Below are 17,590 nucleotides of genomic sequence, written 5' to 3'. Positions count from 1 at the left end.
TAGGGGCGGGTCCCGGGCCCCTCCGCACGCGCCGGGAAATAAAGGCTCCGCAGGGCGGGGCGGCGAGGGAGGGGCGGAAGTGACGTCGCGTGGGGCGGGCCCGGCCGCGCACAATGGGCCATGGAGTTCCCGTTCGATGTGGACGCGCTGCTCCCGGAGCGGATCACGGTACTGGACCAGCACCTGCGGCCCCCGGCCCGCCGACCCGGAACCACAACGCCGGCCCGGTGACATCTCAAACCCGCCCCATGGCCCTTCTCTCCCCGTTCCTCTCGAAACCTGGTCCAGGCACCACGCCCCCTTCTTAGTGACGGCCGCTCCTTTTGACGTCCTGGCTCGCCCTTTTGGTGACCTTTGACCCTAGACTTAGTGGGTTGATCGGCGCTTGGATATGTGACCTTTCACCACTTGGCCCAATATGTGGTCCCAACCAAAGGATGTGGTTGACCCGGGCTTACCTTAAGGGAGGAGGGAGTGTACCACATTGAAAGGATATGTGGCAAAACTTTGGGTTCCAGAGGGGTGGAGTGGAAAATCAGAGCGGAAGACTCCAAGGTAAAGTCAGAGAGTCTTCAGTGCTAAACCTGGGTTGGGGTTGTAGCCCAGGTTCCCAGCGAGTGATTGCTCAGGACTCTCTAATTCAGTGCAAATCTGACTCTTTATCTCCTTTCTTTCTATAGTGTTGATTTGCAGCAGCAAATTATGACCATTGTAGATGAATTGGGCAAGGCTTCTGCCAAGGTATTGGGGAGTCCTAAGAGGGAGTAAAGGGAGGCCTCTCTGGGGACAGTAGACAAGGAAGGCCTGAGTTCTTTGGAAGAGACTTAAGAAAGTCTCTCTTCACATTCCCGCAGGCCCAGCATCTTCCTGCTCCCATCACCAGTGCATCGAGGATGCAGAGTAACCGCCATGTTATGTATGTGCTCAAAGACACTTCAGCTCGACCGTGAGTGCCAAATGTTCTTTTTAAGTCTCGTACTTAATTCCTTCCTTCCCCAGTCCCTCTCCCATTTTTTTGACTCTGCTTCTTCTGCTACTAGCTTGTTTATTATTTTCCCCATCCTGCAGGGCTGGAAAAGGAGCCATTATTGGCTTCCTCAAAGTTGGATATAAGAAACTCTTTGTATTGGTGAGTGTTATTGGAAGCTGAGAGTTCATATGCCTTGACTCCTGAGAACAAAATTGCTGGAGGTTGGGAGGTGGGTCCTTAAAGATATTTGTTGTTCTTTATCCCAGGATGATCGTGAGGCTCACAATGAAGTAGAACCACTTTGCATCCTGGACTTTTACATCCATGAGTCCGTTCAACGCCATGGCCATGGGCGAGAACTCTTCCAGTATATGTTGCAGGTATCACTTATCTCTTCACTTATGTCCAAAATGGAGATCAAAGGCACCTTTGCCCTGAGCCCTTCCAGAAGCCCTGCCTCCCACCCCCCATATTCCCATATGCTTCCATTCCCTTCCCAGCTCCTGGGTTTCTTTGGTATGCTCTCCCCACCCCTGCCCCTACCTGAATCTCCTGTTCCCTGCAGAAGGAGCGAGTTGAACCACACCAACTGGCCATTGACCGACCCTCACAGAAGCTGCTGAAGTTCCTGAATAAACACTACAACTTGGAGACCACAGTCCCACAGGTTAGAGGTTTCAGAGGGTAGATCCCCACTGAGCATTCCCATTGAATTTATTTATTATTTGGGGGCAAAAAAGTGGCACCTTTCAAGCGCTCCTTATTCTCCATTATACAGGATTCATTTTATACAACTAAGCTCTTTCTTTCTTTCTTTCTTTCTTTTTTTGTGGTACTATTTCTCATCCTGCAACTCTCATCTGTTTTGATTCTTCATCATGGGCCGTTCTGTACACGTAATAATATGTTCTTGCCCCACACATAACCAGCTCATTGTCACCTCCTTGTTTTCACACAGGCCATTGCTTAGTCAGTTAACATTTATTAAGGGCCCAGAATAAAATACATTTCCTGTTCTCAGGGAGCTTTGGTCTACTGTGGGGAAGGTGATTTGTTTATAAGTAAACGCAATATAATGTTACAAATGCTATCCATTCATTCAACAAATGCTTACTGAGCACATTGGACTGTACTGGGCCCTAGGAATACTTAACAAGACAGATCAAAGTCTCTGCCCTTGTGGGGCTTATATTCTAGTTGGGGAGACAGACAAACATAAATAAGTATGTACTACAGTTGACGTTGAGTGCTCTGGAAAAATGAGAGGCCATGAGAGGACTTGGGAGTGCCATGGTGGAGAAGGGAGTGTGTGGATTGCAAATTTAAATGGGATAAGCAGAGGAGCCGCACTGAGAGTGTTATTTGAGCAATAACTTAAAGGAGGTGTGAATAAGAGCCGACTAATGTCTGGAGGGAGAGCATCCCTGGCAGAGGGAACGGCTGGTGCAAAGGGCGTGAGGCAGAGTGTGCCTGGAAGAGTGAATTGGCTGGTGTGGCTCCAGCAGCATGAGTTGGGGAGTAGGTGTGGTAGATGAGATCAGAGCGGTAATGGGGGAGCAAGGACATTTGGGGCCTTATAGGCTGTTGCAGAGACTTTAACTTTTACTCTACGTGAAAAGAGGAGCACCATCCTAGGGGTCTGAGCAGAGGGATGATATGATGTGACTTAGGTTTTAACAAGACCACTTTGTCTCTTAAGAACAGGCAGTAGGAGAGCAAGAGTAGAAGCAAGTAGACCAGTTAGGAAACAACAATCCCGATGAAAAATAGTGGTGGCTCAGACCAGGATGGTGGCAGTAGAGATGGTAAGGAGTGGTCAAATTTTAAATATTTTGAAGTTAAAGCAAGTAAGATTTCCTGATAGATTGTATGTGGAGAAAAAGAGGGAGAGAGTTAAGAATGATCCCAAAGTTGGCCTGAGCAGTTGGAAGGATGGCATTGCATTAACTGAGATGGTAGGTGGAGCAGCTTTGGTGGCAATAGTAGGATTCTGTTTTGAAGATGCTGACTGGAGATGTCTGTGATGAGTCCAGGTTGAGTAGACAGGTCCGTCTCTGGAGTTCAGAGAAGAGGTTTGGGATGGAGAGTTTTCAGCATACACAGGGTATTGGAAGCAGTGAAACAGGATGAGATCACCAAGGAGTGAGTACAGAGAGAGAAGTGGTCCAAGGACTTGAGCCCTTGGCACTTGGGCACTCTTTTAAGAAGTCAGGGAGAAAAAGCAGAACCAGCAAATCCGACCAAGGATTGGTGAAGTAGATGAAAACTTGCAAGAAAGGTGACCTGGAAGACCAGTGAAGAAAGTGTTTCCTCGAGGAAGGAATAGCTTACTGAGTCAAATGCTACTGATGAGTGAAGTAAGAAGACGTCTGAGAAGTGACTGTCGGATTTAGCTGCGTGAAGCCACTTGTGATCCTGACAAGCAGTTTTGGTGCAGTGGTGGGTGGAAGCCTGGATGGAGTGGGTTTAGGAGATTGAGAAGCTAGGAGCTCGAGACAGCAAGAATAGGCCAGTCTTATAAATGCTGCTTTAAGAGGAACAGAGAAATACAGTAAGAGCTGGAGAGGGAAGTGGATCAAGAAAGGATTGATTGTTTTCATTTGGAAGAACTAATAGCCTAAGAATGATTCAGTAGAGAGAAAATTTGATGATGTCAGAGAAAGTGGGGAGAATTGCTGTCGCAGTGTCCTTGAGTGGGTGGGAGGGGTTGGGATTTAATTGACAAGTTAGCTTGGATAGGAGCATGGACAGTTAATCCATTGTAACAAGATTTGATTGACATGCTTACACAGGTGGCTTAAGGACGTGGTGGTGAGCACTACGTTTAGGTTTGGGTTGAGTAAAGAAAGGCTTGACTTATGTTTATTCTTGAAACGTTAGTGTTTATCAGGAGGACATAAGTGGGTGGGCTGAAGTGCTTTTCATGTAGAGGAGCCAGCATGAGCAAAGGCAGAGAGCTATTAAACTACCTTTCAGGGCACTGCAAGCAGTTTTGTGTGGCTGAAATGCTGGGCGTGTGTTTGTTGGGAGAGGATGAGGATGGGCTGGTAGACATTACAGCAGGATCAAGACAGGAGATAGGCAGAGTCTGCTTAGAATGCCCTCTCACGGTACAGTTTTCCAGTAAGAAGCAGCAGAGAGCAGTGGAGGGAGCATAGGATTTGACATCAAATGCATTACCCAGGTAACGTGTAGGACCAGAGCAGCGTAGAGTGCAAGCAATGACTGTTCCATGAGCTCTGTGTGGTATCTGCATGCATCCTCTCAGTGCATCCTTGTACATCTCTTTGAGGTAGGTGCTATTATTGAGCTCTTTTTGGGTAGATACAGATTAGTGACTTGACCAACTTCACATAGCTAGTAAGTGGTGGAGCTCAAATTTGAACCCATAGCCCACTCTTAATGACTACACTGTATTCCTAGCTGAAACGCTACAGCCAGAATCAGGAGTCAGGGGCTTGAGGCCAAGCTCTGCCATTTGTAGCTACTTGGCTTTGGGCAAGTCATGTCTCCAAGCCTTTTTTTACTCTTCTTTAAAATGCAATCACGCACCGCATAACGATGTTTTGGTCAATGACACACCAGATATATGATGGGGGTCCCATAAGGTTAGTACCATGTAGTCTAGGTGTGTAGTAGGCTATACCATGTAGGTTTGTATAAGTACACTCTGTGATGTTCACACGACAACAAAATTGCCTAATAACGCATTTCTCAGGATGTATCCCTGTCGTTAAGCAACACATGACTGTAGTGACTCCAAAGATTGTGGTGGTGGCCAAATTGAATGTGATGATACAATGAAATCACTCTATCCATGACTCGTTATCAAAGTGACCCGCCCATCCTTCAGCATGTCTTCCTCGACTGGCCCCACTGTGTGAACCCTGCTTAAATCTTTGTTTTTCTCAGTATTTGTATATTTGAGCCATTTGGCCTTCTTCATGTGTTTTGAAGTTGTTTTGACAGTTTGGAGGCCTTACCCTCCTTGATGTTTTGTACACTGTGTCTCTATGAGCTTGGGTCCTGGAGAACTTAAAAGTAGGGACTGGGTTTTTTGTTTTTGTGATAAAATTCACTATTTTAACTATTTAAAATATACAATTAGGCGGTTTTTAGGATATTCACAATGTTGTTCAATTATCACCATGTCTAATTCCAGAACCTTTCTATCACCCAGAAGGAAACCCAGTATTCATTAAGCAGCCACTCCCTCTTCCTCTTCCCCCAGTCCCTATCAACCACTAATCTCTACTCTCTCTATGGATGTGCTTACTCTGGACATTTTATATAAATGGAATCATAAAATATGTGGCATTTGTGTTTGGCTTTCCCTTTCACAATGCTCAGGGACTTCATTCATGTTGTAGCATGTGTCACTACTTCATTCCTTTTTATGGCTGAATAGTATTCCATTATATGGATATATCAATTTGTTTGGACATATATTTCCATTTCTCTTGGATATGTACCTAAGAGTGGAATTGTTGGGTCACATGGTAATTCAACGTCTAACTTTTTGAGGAACTGAGCAACTGTTTTTTCACAATGACTGCAACATTTTACATCTCTACCAACAGTATTAGGATTCCAATTTCTCAGCTTCCTTACCAACATTTGTTATTTTTTTGTTGTTGTTGTTGTTGTTAGACCTATCCTAGTGGGTGTTAAGTGGTATCTCTTTGTGGTTTTGATTTGCGTCTCCCTAATGGCTAATGATGTTGAGCATCTTTTTTTTTTTTTTTTAAAGATTGGCACCTGAGCTAACAACCGTTGCCAATCTTTTTTTTTTCCCTGCTTTTTTTCCTCCCCGAATCCCCCCAGTATGTAGTTATATATTTTAGTTGTAGGTCCTTCTAGTTGTGCTCGAGCATCTTTTCAAGTGCTTATTGGCCATTTGTATATCATCTTTGGAGAAATGCTTATTCAAGTCCTAAGCCCTTTTTTTTTTTTTGAGGAAGATTAGCCCTGAGCTAACATCTGCTGCCAATCCTCCTCTTTTTGATGAGGAAGACTGGCCCTGAGCTAACATCCATGCCCATCTTCCTCTGCTTTATATGTGAGACGCCTACCACAGCATGGCTTGCCAAGCAGTACCATGTCCTCATCTGGGATCTCAACTGGCGAACCCCGGGCCGCCAAAGCGGAACGTGCGAACTTAACCGCTGCGCCACCGGGCCAGCCCCAAGGCCTATGCCCAGTTTTTTTTTTTTTTTTAAGATTTTATTTTTTCCTTTTTCTCTCCAAAGCCCCCCGGTACATAGTTGTATATTCTTAGTCGTGGGTCCTTCTAGTTGTGGCATGTGGGACGCCACTTCAGCATGGCCTGATGAGCGGTGCCACGTCTGCACCTAGGATTCGAACCAGTGAAACTCTGGGCCGCTGCAGCGGAGTGCAGGAACTTAACCACTCAGCCACGAGGCTGGCCCCATGCCCATTTTTAATTGTGTTCCTTGTTCTTGACTTGTAAGAGTTCTTGATATATTCTAGATACAACACCCTTATCAGATACATGATTTGCAAATATTTTCTCCTATTCTGTGGGTTGTCTTTTCATTTTCTTGATAGCGTCATTTGAAGCACAAAAGTTTTTACTTTCAATGAAGTCCTATTTATCTATTTTTTTATCTTGTTGCTTGTGCTTTTGGTGTCATATTTAAGAAACCATTGCCTAACCCAAGGTCATAAAGATTTTCCCCTATATTCCTTCTAAGAGTTGCATAGTTTTAGCTCTTACATTTAGGTCTTTGATCCATTTGTAGTTATTTTTTGCCTATGATGTGAGGTAGAGGTCCACATTCATTATCTTGCATGTAGATATTCAGTTGTCCAATCACCGTTTGTTAAAAGAGACTGTTCTTTCCCTGTTGAATGGTCTTGGCTCCTTTGTTGAAAATCAATTGACCATAGACACATGGGTTTATTTCTGGACTCTATTCATTCCCTTAGTCCATATGTCTATCCATATGCCTCTACACATATTTTGATTACCATAGCTTTGTAGTAAGTTTTGAAATCAGGAAGTGTGAATCCTATCTTCTTTTTCAAGATTGTTTTGGCTATTTGATGTCCTTTGCAATTCTGTAATCAACTTTAGCATCAGCTTATCAGGATCTGAGTTTTTGACTAAATCTACCAACAAGGACAGGAAGGCTGGCTTTTGTTCCTCCCACTGTGGTTTTTCTTTTCTTTTTATTTTTTTATTATCTTTTTTTTTTTTTTTTGAGGAAGATTAGCCCTGAACTAACATCTGCCACCAATTCTCCTCTTTTTGTTGAGGAAGACTGGCCCTGAGCGAACATCTGTGCCCATCTTCCTCTACTTTCTATGTGGGACGCCTGCCATAGCATGGCTTGACAAGCAGTGCATAGGTCCATACCCAGGATCCGAACTGCTGAACCCCAGGCAGAATGTGTGAACTTAACCGCTGCACCACCAGGCCAGCTCCCCAACTGTGGTTTTTCTAACACAGGGTTCTCTACCCAAGTATGTTCTGAGTGGCTGAATGGACAACTCTGTCTTGCTTGTTTCATCTTATAGGTGAACAACTTTGTGATCTTCGAAGGCTTCTTTGCCCATCAGCATCGTAAGTTTTCTCACCTTGTGTGTTTGGTCAAGTAGTTGGGGTGAGGGGAAGGAAAGAGGTGGATTCTTGGTCCTGCTGGCCCCCTCACTGAGGGACACCACCACTTCCTTCCTCACAGGGCCCCCTGCTCCCTCTCTGAGGGCAACTCGACACTCTCGTGCTGCTGCAGTCGATCCTACGCCCGCTGGTAAAGCTGCATTGAATGGGCGGAACTGTAGTGCCATGATGGCTAGTTACTCTGGAGGCCACGGAGAGCACAGTGCGATCTGTGGGCAGTTTGGGAGAATTCTAAAGCAACCCAAGTCTCCAGCAGTCGTTACCCATTTGCCTTTGCCCTTGTGGGACCTCAGTACATTTCCTACTTGTCAGGACTTTTAACTAAGCATGCTCATTGAGAGCCTGTTTGATGACAGAATCTCATTCCTTTGTGAACCCCTCAGGTTTCTGTGAGGGAAAGTCATCCCTTTCGTTTTGAGTCATAGAATAGCAATATGAAAGTTCAAAGTTTAAATATTAGTTTTAGAAGATAATGCTCAGAATTTGTAACATTTCCGACCAAATAATCAAATTGATCTGGAGACATCAAACCTAGGAGGGAATGAAATGCTGCCCAGGTTTCCCATTCCACCCTCATACACACACACTCCCTGCCAGTCTGAGCCCCACTCCTCGCTCTTCCTCACTGCCTCCCAAAGGTGGGGAAGCACAGCCTGCTGCTGCCGTGCAGTGCATGCTTGCTCAGGAGGGCCGCCTTCCTGAGCTGGCTTTGTGGCTAGCTCTCAGCTCTTCCCAAAGAAGAGTCTGTTACCAGTCATTTCCTTCAGCCAGTGTCAGGCACTGTGAGGCAGTTCATATCCATGACTCACTTTGGTTTCCAAGGCTTCCCCATCTCGCTCCTGCTCACCTACCTACAGGCTGTGAGAGAGTGAGAGCCAACAAGGACGGTGAGGACTCAGGTCCACAGGGAAGGGGACTGTGGATAAAGCTTACGTGGATTTGCTGAGAACGCTCTCATTTGCCACACATGACAGAGAACCTCTTGAGAGGGGAGGGGAGGGAGCACAGGTAGAGAAGTGAGCAGACGGCAGGCAGAACTTTGGACAATATGTTAGCCTCCCATTTACTCTGGTAACTCCTTTTCAGATGTCTGTTTTCTCCTCATCCTTTTTTTTTCCCCCTAATAAAACTTAAATCTCTTCCCATCTTTGTACCGAAAGGAGAGGTTCTGCCCCACCCCAGCCTCCCCTGACCTCTCCACAGTAATTCCTGATTAACCAAGGGCTTTGTCCATCTCATCTAGAGGGACCTGGGGTCCTCGGTGGCCCAGCTGGGACCATTCCACTGCCCCCGAATCCCAGGGGGGCATGACAGCACCCACTGACAGTAAGAGCTTGCCTCCCTTGGCCACCCTTCTCCTGCACCTCCCAGGCCCCGGAGTCTCACCCTGGATCTTTTCCCCCTACCTCTGCATTTGGCCTACTCCTTCTGGCTCTCCTTAAAAGTGCTCCAGCATTCCCCCTGAACTCCCTTTTGTTGTGATGGCATTGCCACAGAGCTGCTTCTGCGATGGAGCTGAACTCTCCTTCTCCGGGAGGAACTGTGGTGTCAGGGAGCAGAGGTTTGGGGTTGTGGGGGGAGTGGCCGGGAGGAGGGGTACAAAGTATGTCTCCTAATGCTTACGTTGCCTGTGTCCTCTCCACTGCCAGCTCCAGCAAGGAAGCTGCCACCCAAGAGAGCAGAGGGAGACATTAAGCCATACTCCTCTAGTGACCGAGAATGTAAGACTGGGGTAGGGTGTCTGGGCCTGGGGGACCTGAACCCAGGGGAAGGATTAGTTCTCTCTAAAGGCTCTGGTTTCTTTTTTCACCCCTAATCTTTGCTGTCATGACTCTCTTCCTTCCTTCTCCTTTTTCTTCTCTCTCTTGCTCTTTATTCTCCCTCTCCCCAGTTCTCAAGGTAGCTGTGGAGCCTCCTTGGCCCCTAAACAGGGCTCCTCGCCGTGCTACACCTCCAGCCCACCCACCCCCCCGCTCCAGCAGCCTGGGAAACTCGCCAGAACGGGGTCCCCTCCGTCCCTTTGTACCAGAGCAGGAGCTGCTGCGTTCCCTGCGCCTCTGCCCCCCACACCCTACCGCCCGCCTTCTGCTGGCTACCGACCCTGGGGGCAGCCCAGCCCAACGTCGCCGCACCAGGTAATAGAATTGGAGGGTTAGGAAGACTCAAGACTGTCAGAGAGGGTGTTAGAAATGGCAGAGGGCAATTTGAATCCCTCAGAGACAGGAAGCAATAGGATAGGTGGATTGGAAGGTCCTGAAACCTTTTGAGAAGAATATATTGGAAAATATTTGTGGGCGTGGTCTGGAAATAAATTACAGTGAAGGAGCTGAATAGGACTTTATATGGAGTCTGGGGACTCTAGTTAAAGTGAGAGTTGGGAGGATGGGTAAGAAGAACACAGATCCATTGGTTGCAGGGGAGCTGAGCCTCTAAGATTGGGGAAATCTTGGCTTAATAATTGCTGGGAGGGGGCAGTGTCTCTGACAGTTTGGGGAGCCACTTGGCCCAGGTCAGGGCCTGTGTGGCAGGAGTCCATCCCAGCAAGCAGAGTGGGCATCTCCTTTATATCTCTCCCTAGCTTTCTCTTCACCTCTGACTTCTCTGTTTTTCTCTCTCCCCCATTTTCCCTCTCCCTTCTTCCTGTCCATAACATCCTTCCATAGCTCCCTTCCCCGGTCTGATGAGAGTCGATACTGATAGACAGCTAACCCCCTCTCCTCCCTGGGAGACCTAGCGGGGCAAAGACCCCTTTCCCTGAAAACCCCAGACCCACTCTTCCATTACGTCCCCCAGGATCCAGTGGAACCTGACAGAATCCATAGGATTCCCTCTTCCCCTTTCTTAGACAACTGCGTTGTCAGGGTCCCAGATAACCTAATACTTTGTAGCTTTTCTTACCATAGAAAGCACCCCTTCTCTCCTAACTTGGGCTCTGAACCCTCTCTGAACAGATAGCCCTATTCGCTGCCAGACCCCTTGGTTGGGTGGCTCATGCTAATTATCCAGAGAAGCACACTCTTGCTTGCTGTTAGATTCTAGAACACCGTGGAAGGTCCAAGGGCCTCCTCTGCCAGGGAAACCTTTTAAGGAGTCTTGTCCATAGAAGAACTCCCACATTCCCTCTACAGTGTCTGCTGGTGGCTCTAATGCTGCTTTGTGCTGCCTACCACCCTTCCCCTTTGAGCCTGCTGATGCTGACCAATGAGCTCTGCTTCAGAGCAGTCCAGTTAGGTAGGATAGGGACTTACCAGCTCCCCAAAGGGATCCACTCAACATTGCCAAACTCTTAATTTCCACGTTTTGTGTATGCGTATGTATCGGGGAACCTCCAAGCTGATGTCTGCTTTGGGGCTCTAAAGACTTGCCACACTTCTAGAGACACCGCCACTTCCCCCAGATCCAGATTCTATGAAGGAGTTTGTTTCTTGGCAGTAGATCCCAGCAAGCACCGTGGGATCACTCTTAGCCATGTTTCAGAAAATAAACCTGAGTCTCAAGGATCTATTAGCTCCTAGAATCCCCTCTTGCATCCATCCCTCCCCAGTAGCTAGATGCTGATATTTCCTGTCTTGTGAGGTTGTCTTGAGAAGATGGGGGAACTCTTCCTCTGGCCTTCCTTTTTTCTTTCCTCCTAGCAAGAACCTTCTTCCCTGCTCCGTACCCCCTCCCTACCCTCTGAGTGTGTGGTAGACCAGGTACCTCCACTGCCTAGTGTGTTCCCCAAATCCTTGGGAGCAGGATCTCCCTCTCTCCCGACTCACTCCTCCTTTTTCTTCTCCCTCTCAGTGTTGTCTGAATAAAGTGTGAATTCTTTTGTGTTTTTTAAATGGACATTTTCAATGAAAAAAAACACTAAAAAAAAAACAAACTTAAGGTCTCAGCCTCATTTGTGCGTCACCCCTTATTTTCCTGGGATCTCAGGATTTCTGTCCCTCTCATCTTTCTCACCTCTGAGATCTGCAGATCTTCTCGCAAGGAGTCTCAGAGCTCCCCTTGCAGGATCTGCCGTCTACCCATCCCCATTTTCATTGCTGGATCTTCTCCTGCAGATTCTGACTCCTCATGTAGTCACTGGATCCCTTTGTGTAGGCTTCTGTATCTACTCCCCCATTCCCTCCAGAAACCTCCAGCTCTCCCCAGTGACTTCTACCCTTCACCCTAGGCCAGACTTTGCTGAGATGTCAAGATTTACCAACCTCTCTGGGATCCACTAATTGCCTCCCATCTGTTCCCTGGATTCCTCTTCCCATTCTGATTTTCTGCCCTCTCTCCCACTAAACCCTTGGATCTCTGTCTCAAGACAATCCCTTACTAGGTTGAAAGTTTAACACAGTTACCTATCCTCCAAAGGCTCCCTTCCTTTTCTTCCTAAATTCGGCCTTGCCACTCCCTATTTCCCTCTGGTCTTAGGTATCCTATAATTAAGGTAACCATGTTTTCCAAACCAAATATGAGGGCGCACCCAGTCTAACAAATTCTTTTTTGCCTGTATGTGAGTCTGTTTTTATGACATGATTTGGATCACATTTGGCCTTACTTTTAACACATTACCTCAACGAGAAATAATAAAGCAACAAATCAGGACTCCTCCAGTAAATCTCAGAGTATAAAATGAGCTCCGTCTCCTTTTCTGGGGCAGAGCTTAGATTAAAACCCCTTAGGAGGGATAACTACCCCTCCTCTTTGTTCCTGGGCTATTCCTTTTATTCCTCTCCTCTGATTCCTCCATACCCACTCATCCTTCATCCTGGAGCCTCTTCCCCATCATCGCCCATTTCTTCTGCAGGGGGACTCCCCCAGGGCTGGTAGCCCAAAGCTGCTGCTACAGCCGCCATGGGGGGTTGAATTCCTCATCCCCCAACACAGGTACGTATTCATCCCTCCTTACCCACTCAAATCAAGTAGGCCATATTCACTACCTGCTCCGGCTTTCCTATCACATGCCTGGTGTTTCCACAGGCAACCAAGAATCGAAGCAGGGGGAACAGGAAACAGAGACTAGGTGAGGTCTGAGCCCCTCCCCTATCAGCCTCACACCACCTTTGACTCCTTTCCTAACAACACTCTCAGCTACTTCCTCCTCCTAAATGTTACTCTTTGAACTGGACACCAGCTCCTCCCACAAATCCTTTTAGCTAACATCCTACAAGCGTCTTTCCCCATAGGTTCAACTCTGGTGCTTCCCTTTAGCACTCTCTGAGGGGTTTCAAATTTGGACATAGCACTAATGGTTCCAGCTTCATACCCCATCGTGTGTCCTCTGCATTAAGAGCCAGAAAGACCAGAAAAGACCTTGAAGAGTCTATGATCTTAATTCCCACTTTAGTACCCCTATAACCCACTCTCCATCTCCTTCCCACCTACCAGGTCTGCCAATGAAGAGCAGGTTTTCTCACAGGATGGGTCTGGGGAGGAACCCATGCACACAGTTCCGCCACAGGCCCAGGCCCCACCAGCCCAGTCCTGGACAATGGGTGGGGACGTGTTCAACGCCAGGTTCATTCGAAACTTGCAGGAACGTCGCAGCACTAGGCCTTGGTGACCGCAGCCCCCTCTCACACCTTCAAAGTCAGTATTATTTCTATCGCTACAGGAGACAGCCAAAGCCCCCTCTCATAATGGATGTATTCATTCATTCATTCAACAGGCTTTCTTATCAGCGCCAAATCATTTGTATCTTATTTTTAACCAGAACAATAAAAGTATTTATTTTTTATCACGAGAGCTACTGGAAAACTTGTCATTATTTCAATCCCACCCCTCACTCTGGTAGCACCGGGTTCAGCCCCATCATCGCCCAGTTTTTTGCGCAAGCGCCGCAGAGTTGAGAGCGGTGCTTGGACCGCTAATTTACTGCGCAAGCGCTCTGAGGCAGCCTCCGCTCAGACGAGCGCAGGCGCACTGACTGCAGCCCGATCGCCTCTTCGCCTCCCTGGAACCTGCAGTGCGCAAGCGCGCAACATCTCCGTTTGCCTCCCCTTAGCCCCTCACCCCCCCTCCTTTCCCCTTCAAGAAGCCGGCTCCAGGGCGTGCTCACCCCTGTGAGGAGGCCGGAGGCCGGACTCGGGAGGCGCTCTCTCCACTCCCGGAAGATCATGTACCAGCCCGGCCGAGGGGCGGCCCGGCGTCTCGGCCCCTGCCTCCGTGCCTACCAGGCGCTCCCCCAGGTGAGAGCAGAGGGGAAGCGGGCGGGTAGGAGAGGGGGCGGGGAGAGACCCTCCTCAGAGCCGGCGCGTGGGGCGGAGCGCGCGCCCCGTTCCGCGCAGGCGCAATGACGTCCCACCGCCCCTTCCCACCTGTGCCGGGCGGCGCGTGGAGGGGACCAGGGTCGCGGGCGCGCGAGGGCGGCCCTGAGGGCCTTGGTGCGTCGGGACTGTGGTTCCCCGGCGTGGGCAGGCGGGGTGGAAGCTGGGGCGGCGCGTTCGCATTTCGTCCGCGTCCCGGCGGTTACCTGCGCCTGGAGGTGATTTGAAGGGCAGGGGGCGGAGAGGTTCGCAGCCCGCCGCGGCGCCGCCCCAGAATTCCCTGGTCGCGACCAAACAGACCTGCGAGCCGCGCTCTGCAGCCCGCGCATCTTGCACCGGATAGCGGTCCCGGCAGGAAGGCGGGCCCGGTTGGACCCGGTTCGGGGCCCTGCGCCCGGGCGGGCAAGATGGCCACGCCCCCGGCGGAGACGGCGCCTCAGGGACACCGTCGGGGACAGAGGTACCCGCGCGGCCGCCCGCCTTTCCGGGAGACCCCGGGCGGTTCCTTGGGAGCGGAGGGTCTTGGGTCAGGCCTGGCCTTGGGTGACCTCGCCCTCATCGCAGTTTCAACGTCGGTAAAGCAGAGAGAATGTAGTCCAGCCTTTTACAGTCTCCTGGGCTTGTTTGTGTCATTAGAGGGGCCCGAAATGATAATAGCTTACATTTATATACTACTTTATAGGTCTCAAAGTTTTATTTACACTTATCTCATATAGTTCTCATAATAACTCAGCGTGGCTTCATCATCCTCATTTATAAGAGAACTTTTATAGGGAACAGGCATGGAGAATGGGAGTGCCTAAGGTTACATGATAGAATTGGAACTCAAAGAAGCGTCTCCTAGTTCCAGCTGTATGTTCTTTTCTCTATACAACATCTGCCTCACACACTTAATCGTGAAGTTGTGTTCCAGGCCACATCATTTCATCCGAAGTACAATAAAACCTGTTATTCATTCGTTTATCCTTCAAATATGTATTCTTGTGATTCTTGCTATAAGAGAGGTGGAACTGTCCCTAAACAATGTTGAAATCTTAAACAAATGTAAAAGTATTTGCTGATGTTTTGGGGAAGTACTTGTACTGTTAACCTGTTTTCAGTAGAGATGGAGATGAACCCATCCCATTTTTCCTTTAATTCCATCTCTCCTGTCAGAAGGAGCAAGTGGAATTGGAAGCATGTTAAGGAGCAGAGTTTGGATGAAGGGGCATTACGCAGCTGAATTCTTATCTTTTTCCCTTTGGTTCCTCCTTAGGACCAGCTTTCTCCACGGGCTCTACCATTCCCACCCCTTTGGCCCCACTCCACAACCACCATTTCTCCAGCTTCTCCTCTCCTCCTCTGGTCTCCCCCACCCCCACCTCCCCCACCTCGGCTGCTTCCCCCGGCTCCCCCACTACCTCTCCCTCAGATCAAGGCCCTCAGCTCACCATGGGTGGTTCTCCCTCCAGGAAAGGGGGAGGAGGGACCAGGACCTGAATTGCATAGTGGCTGCCTAGATGGGCTTAGAAGCCTATTTGAGGGACCTCCCTGCCCCTATCCTGGGGCTTTGATACCTTTCCGAGCCCCTGGGACAGCCTGCCCTTCCCCTGCCACTCCATCGGGAGATCCGAGTATGGAGGAACACCTGGCTGTCATGTATGAGAGACTGAGACATGAGGTAAGTCAGTTGGAAGTGGCCTTCATCCACAGTGGGAAGGAACATAGGTAATACTTGGAAATAGAGGGGTTAGTTCAACTGGATTCTTTCTTGGAACCATGTGGCAGGCATAGAAATATATTAGAAACATTTCCCGGGGCTGGCCCCGTGACCGAGTGGTTAAGTTCGCGCGCTCCGCTGCAGGCGGCCCAGTGTTTCGTTGATTCGAATCCTGGGCGCGGACATGGCACACTGCTCATCATACCATGCTGAGGCAGCGTCCCACATGCCACAACTAGAAGGACCCAAACGAAGAATATACAACTATGTACTGGGGGGCTTTGGGGAGAAAAAGGAAAAAAAATAAAATCTTTAAAAAAAGAAAAAAGAAACATTTCCCAAGGGGAAAATGCTCCTCAGTTTGGCTTAAGGGAAATTAAACATGGGATGAGATGACCTTTTACTCGGAGGGGAATAAAGAGACACTAAAAATAGAAAACTAAGGAATAGAATCACCTTTTCTTTCCCACTGGGCTGATGCCTCCTTCTTCCACCTAGCTCCCCAATCTCTTCCTTCACTCCCATGACTACACTCTCTACTCATCGGATGTGGAATTCATCAATGAGGTCCTGAACATACGTACCAAGTGAGAATCCAGGCACGGGTACGCCTTGGGGAGGAAAAGGACCCAGTGCTATATACCTGACCCTTTTCACTAACTGGAGAAGGTCCTGCTCCTCACAACTGTTCCCATTCCTCGAACAGAGGCCAGTTTGGTTTTCTGATTCTGCCATCATGAGCTTTCTTTTCCATCCCTTCTTTACAGGGGCAGGACATGGTACATTCTGTCCCTAACCCTCTGCCGCTTCCTGGCCTGGAACTATTTTGCACAACTTCGGTTGGAGGTTCTACAGCTGACCCGTCACCCTGAGAATTGGACCCTGCAAGCCCGCTGGCGGCTCGTGGGGCTGCCCATCCACCTGCTCTTTCTACGTTTCTACAAGCGTGACAAGGAAGAGCTTTACCGGTGAGGGAGAAATGAGAAAGGACCCACACTACAATCAATTTCCTAATGTTACCTTTTTAGGAATCTGATGGTCTAGTCTCCCAGACAGTCCTTGATCTGCCCTGACTTGAGTGCAGGTTCCTTGAGGGCAGGGATCTTGTTTCAGTCTACTTTAATATAATAAAAACAGGGACTTTGAGTATGTTAGGAAACCTCTGAACTCAGTTTCTTTATGTACGTTACCTGGCACATAGTAGGTACTCAAATACTTAGTGAACAAATGAAAATTGCTCTTTTCTAAGGTGAGCCCCACAACCTTAGGTAAAGTAGCTGGTAAATTTCTGGCACAGAGTAGACTCCCAAGAAGTTGTTAGGCATGGCCCAAACCAGTGGTCCCCAAACTTTGCTGCACAGTAGAATCATCTAAGGATCTTTAAAAAATACTGGTGCCAGACATGATTTAATAGGGACAGCGTGCAACCTGGGCATCAGGGATTTGTAAAGTTCCTTAGGTGATCTAATCTATGGCAAAGCTCAGGAACTACTAGTTTAAACAAATACTTGACTTAAACTTTGGGACCAGTCACCTTCACCTTCTCCCTTCACCAGGACCTACGATGCCTATTCCACCTTCTACCTGAATTCCGACGGCCTCATTTGTCGCCATCGCCTAGACAAAGTGAGTCCTTTCACTGGATGGGGGTGGGGGCAAGGGGTGGAACATCCCACCAGTTGCCACTAACCTTTCTCCCTGCAGCTGATGCCTTCACACTCACCCCCAACACCTGTGAAGAAGCTGCTAGTGGGAGCCCTGGTGACTCTGGGGCTGTCAGAGCCAGAACCCAATTTACACCTGTGTTCCGAGGCCTGATCCAGGAACGGGGGTGGAGACAGCACTGAAGACTTTGCTACGCACAAGAGGAGGTGGAGGCGGCCAAGAATCTCAGGAGTCAGCTTCCTCCCCTCTTCTCTCTCTTTCCTTCCTTTCCATCTCATGCTGTGTAAAGCTGCTGTGTAATTTAACTTGTAAATAATAAAGTTTAAGTGAATATATGAGAGAATTTCCATGTCAGTTTCTCTGGATCC

The 17,590-nt window shown here is 48.6% G+C and overlaps 2 protein-coding genes across 11 annotated transcripts; both read left to right on the top strand.

Moving 5' to 3' along the window:
* The first annotated feature begins 4 nt into the window (after positions 1 to 4).
* ATAT1 (alpha tubulin acetyltransferase 1) lies at positions 5 to 13,577 on the top strand. Of its 10 annotated transcripts, none has more exons than XM_044774970.2 (13): positions 16 to 227; positions 681 to 741; positions 855 to 946; positions 1,069 to 1,129; positions 1,237 to 1,350; positions 1,536 to 1,637; positions 7,511 to 7,556; positions 7,675 to 7,743; positions 9,263 to 9,334; positions 9,505 to 9,748; positions 12,400 to 12,479; positions 12,573 to 12,615; positions 12,981 to 13,337. In XM_044774970.2, exons 1-13 carry the CDS (start codon positions 121 to 123, stop codon positions 13,153 to 13,155), a joined length of 1,266 nt encoding a protein of 421 aa, XP_044630905.1. In that variant the 5' UTR covers positions 16 to 120; the 3' UTR covers positions 13,156 to 13,337. The 10 variants fall into 10 exon arrangements, with proteins under 10 accessions (XP_070371495.1, XP_070371494.1, XP_044630904.1 ...); XM_070515397.1 differs by lacking the exon at positions 16 to 227 and adding an exon at positions 372 to 555 and having other exon boundaries at positions 12,981 to 13,336; XM_070515393.1 differs by lacking the exon at positions 12,573 to 12,615 and having other exon boundaries at positions 8 to 227; positions 12,981 to 13,574.
* On the top strand, positions 13,466 to 17,565 carry C8H6orf136 (chromosome 8 C6orf136 homolog). Its single transcript, XM_070515399.1, has 6 exons — positions 13,466 to 13,780; positions 15,114 to 15,518; positions 16,056 to 16,144; positions 16,325 to 16,525; positions 17,114 to 17,183; positions 17,262 to 17,565. The coding sequence occupies exons 1-6, from the start codon at positions 13,709 to 13,711 to the stop codon at positions 17,373 to 17,375; spliced, it is 951 nt and encodes a 316-aa protein (XP_070371500.1). The 5' UTR covers positions 13,466 to 13,708; the 3' UTR covers positions 17,376 to 17,565.
* The last annotated feature ends 25 nt before the right edge of the window (positions 17,566 to 17,590 follow it).

Source organism: Equus asinus, chromosome 8 (genome assembly GCF_041296235.1).
Source record: "Equus asinus isolate D_3611 breed Donkey chromosome 8, EquAss-T2T_v2, whole genome shotgun sequence".
Taxonomy (NCBI): Eukaryota; Metazoa; Chordata; class Mammalia; order Perissodactyla; family Equidae; genus Equus; species Equus asinus.
Note: the sequence above shows the minus strand (reverse complement) of the source record. Positions and strands in the feature narration are given on the sequence as shown.

Bases quoted from the DNA above. Each gene is read 5' to 3' on its own strand.
- C8H6orf136 (XM_070515399.1), top strand. From the start codon at position 13,709: ATGTACCAGCCCGGCCGAGGGGCGGCCCGGCGTCTCGGCCCCTGCCTC. The intron at 13,781-15,113 runs GTGAGAGCAGAG...GTTCCTCCTTAG, and splicing joins CCTACCAGGCGCTCCCCCAG to GACCAGCTTTCTCCACGGGC. The intron at 16,526-17,113 runs GTGAGGGAGAAA...TCCCTTCACCAG, and splicing joins GACAAGGAAGAGCTTTACCG to GACCTACGATGCCTATTCCA.
- ATAT1 (XM_070515393.1), top strand. From the start codon at position 121: ATGGAGTTCCCGTTCGATGTGGACGCGCTGCTCCCGGAGCGGATCACG. The intron at 7,557-7,674 runs GTAAGTTTTCTC...CCTTCCTCACAG, and splicing joins CTTCTTTGCCCATCAGCATC to GGCCCCCTGCTCCCTCTCTG. The intron at 9,749-12,399 runs GTAATAGAATTG...TTTCTTCTGCAG, and splicing joins GCCCAACGTCGCCGCACCAG to GGGGACTCCCCCAGGGCTGG.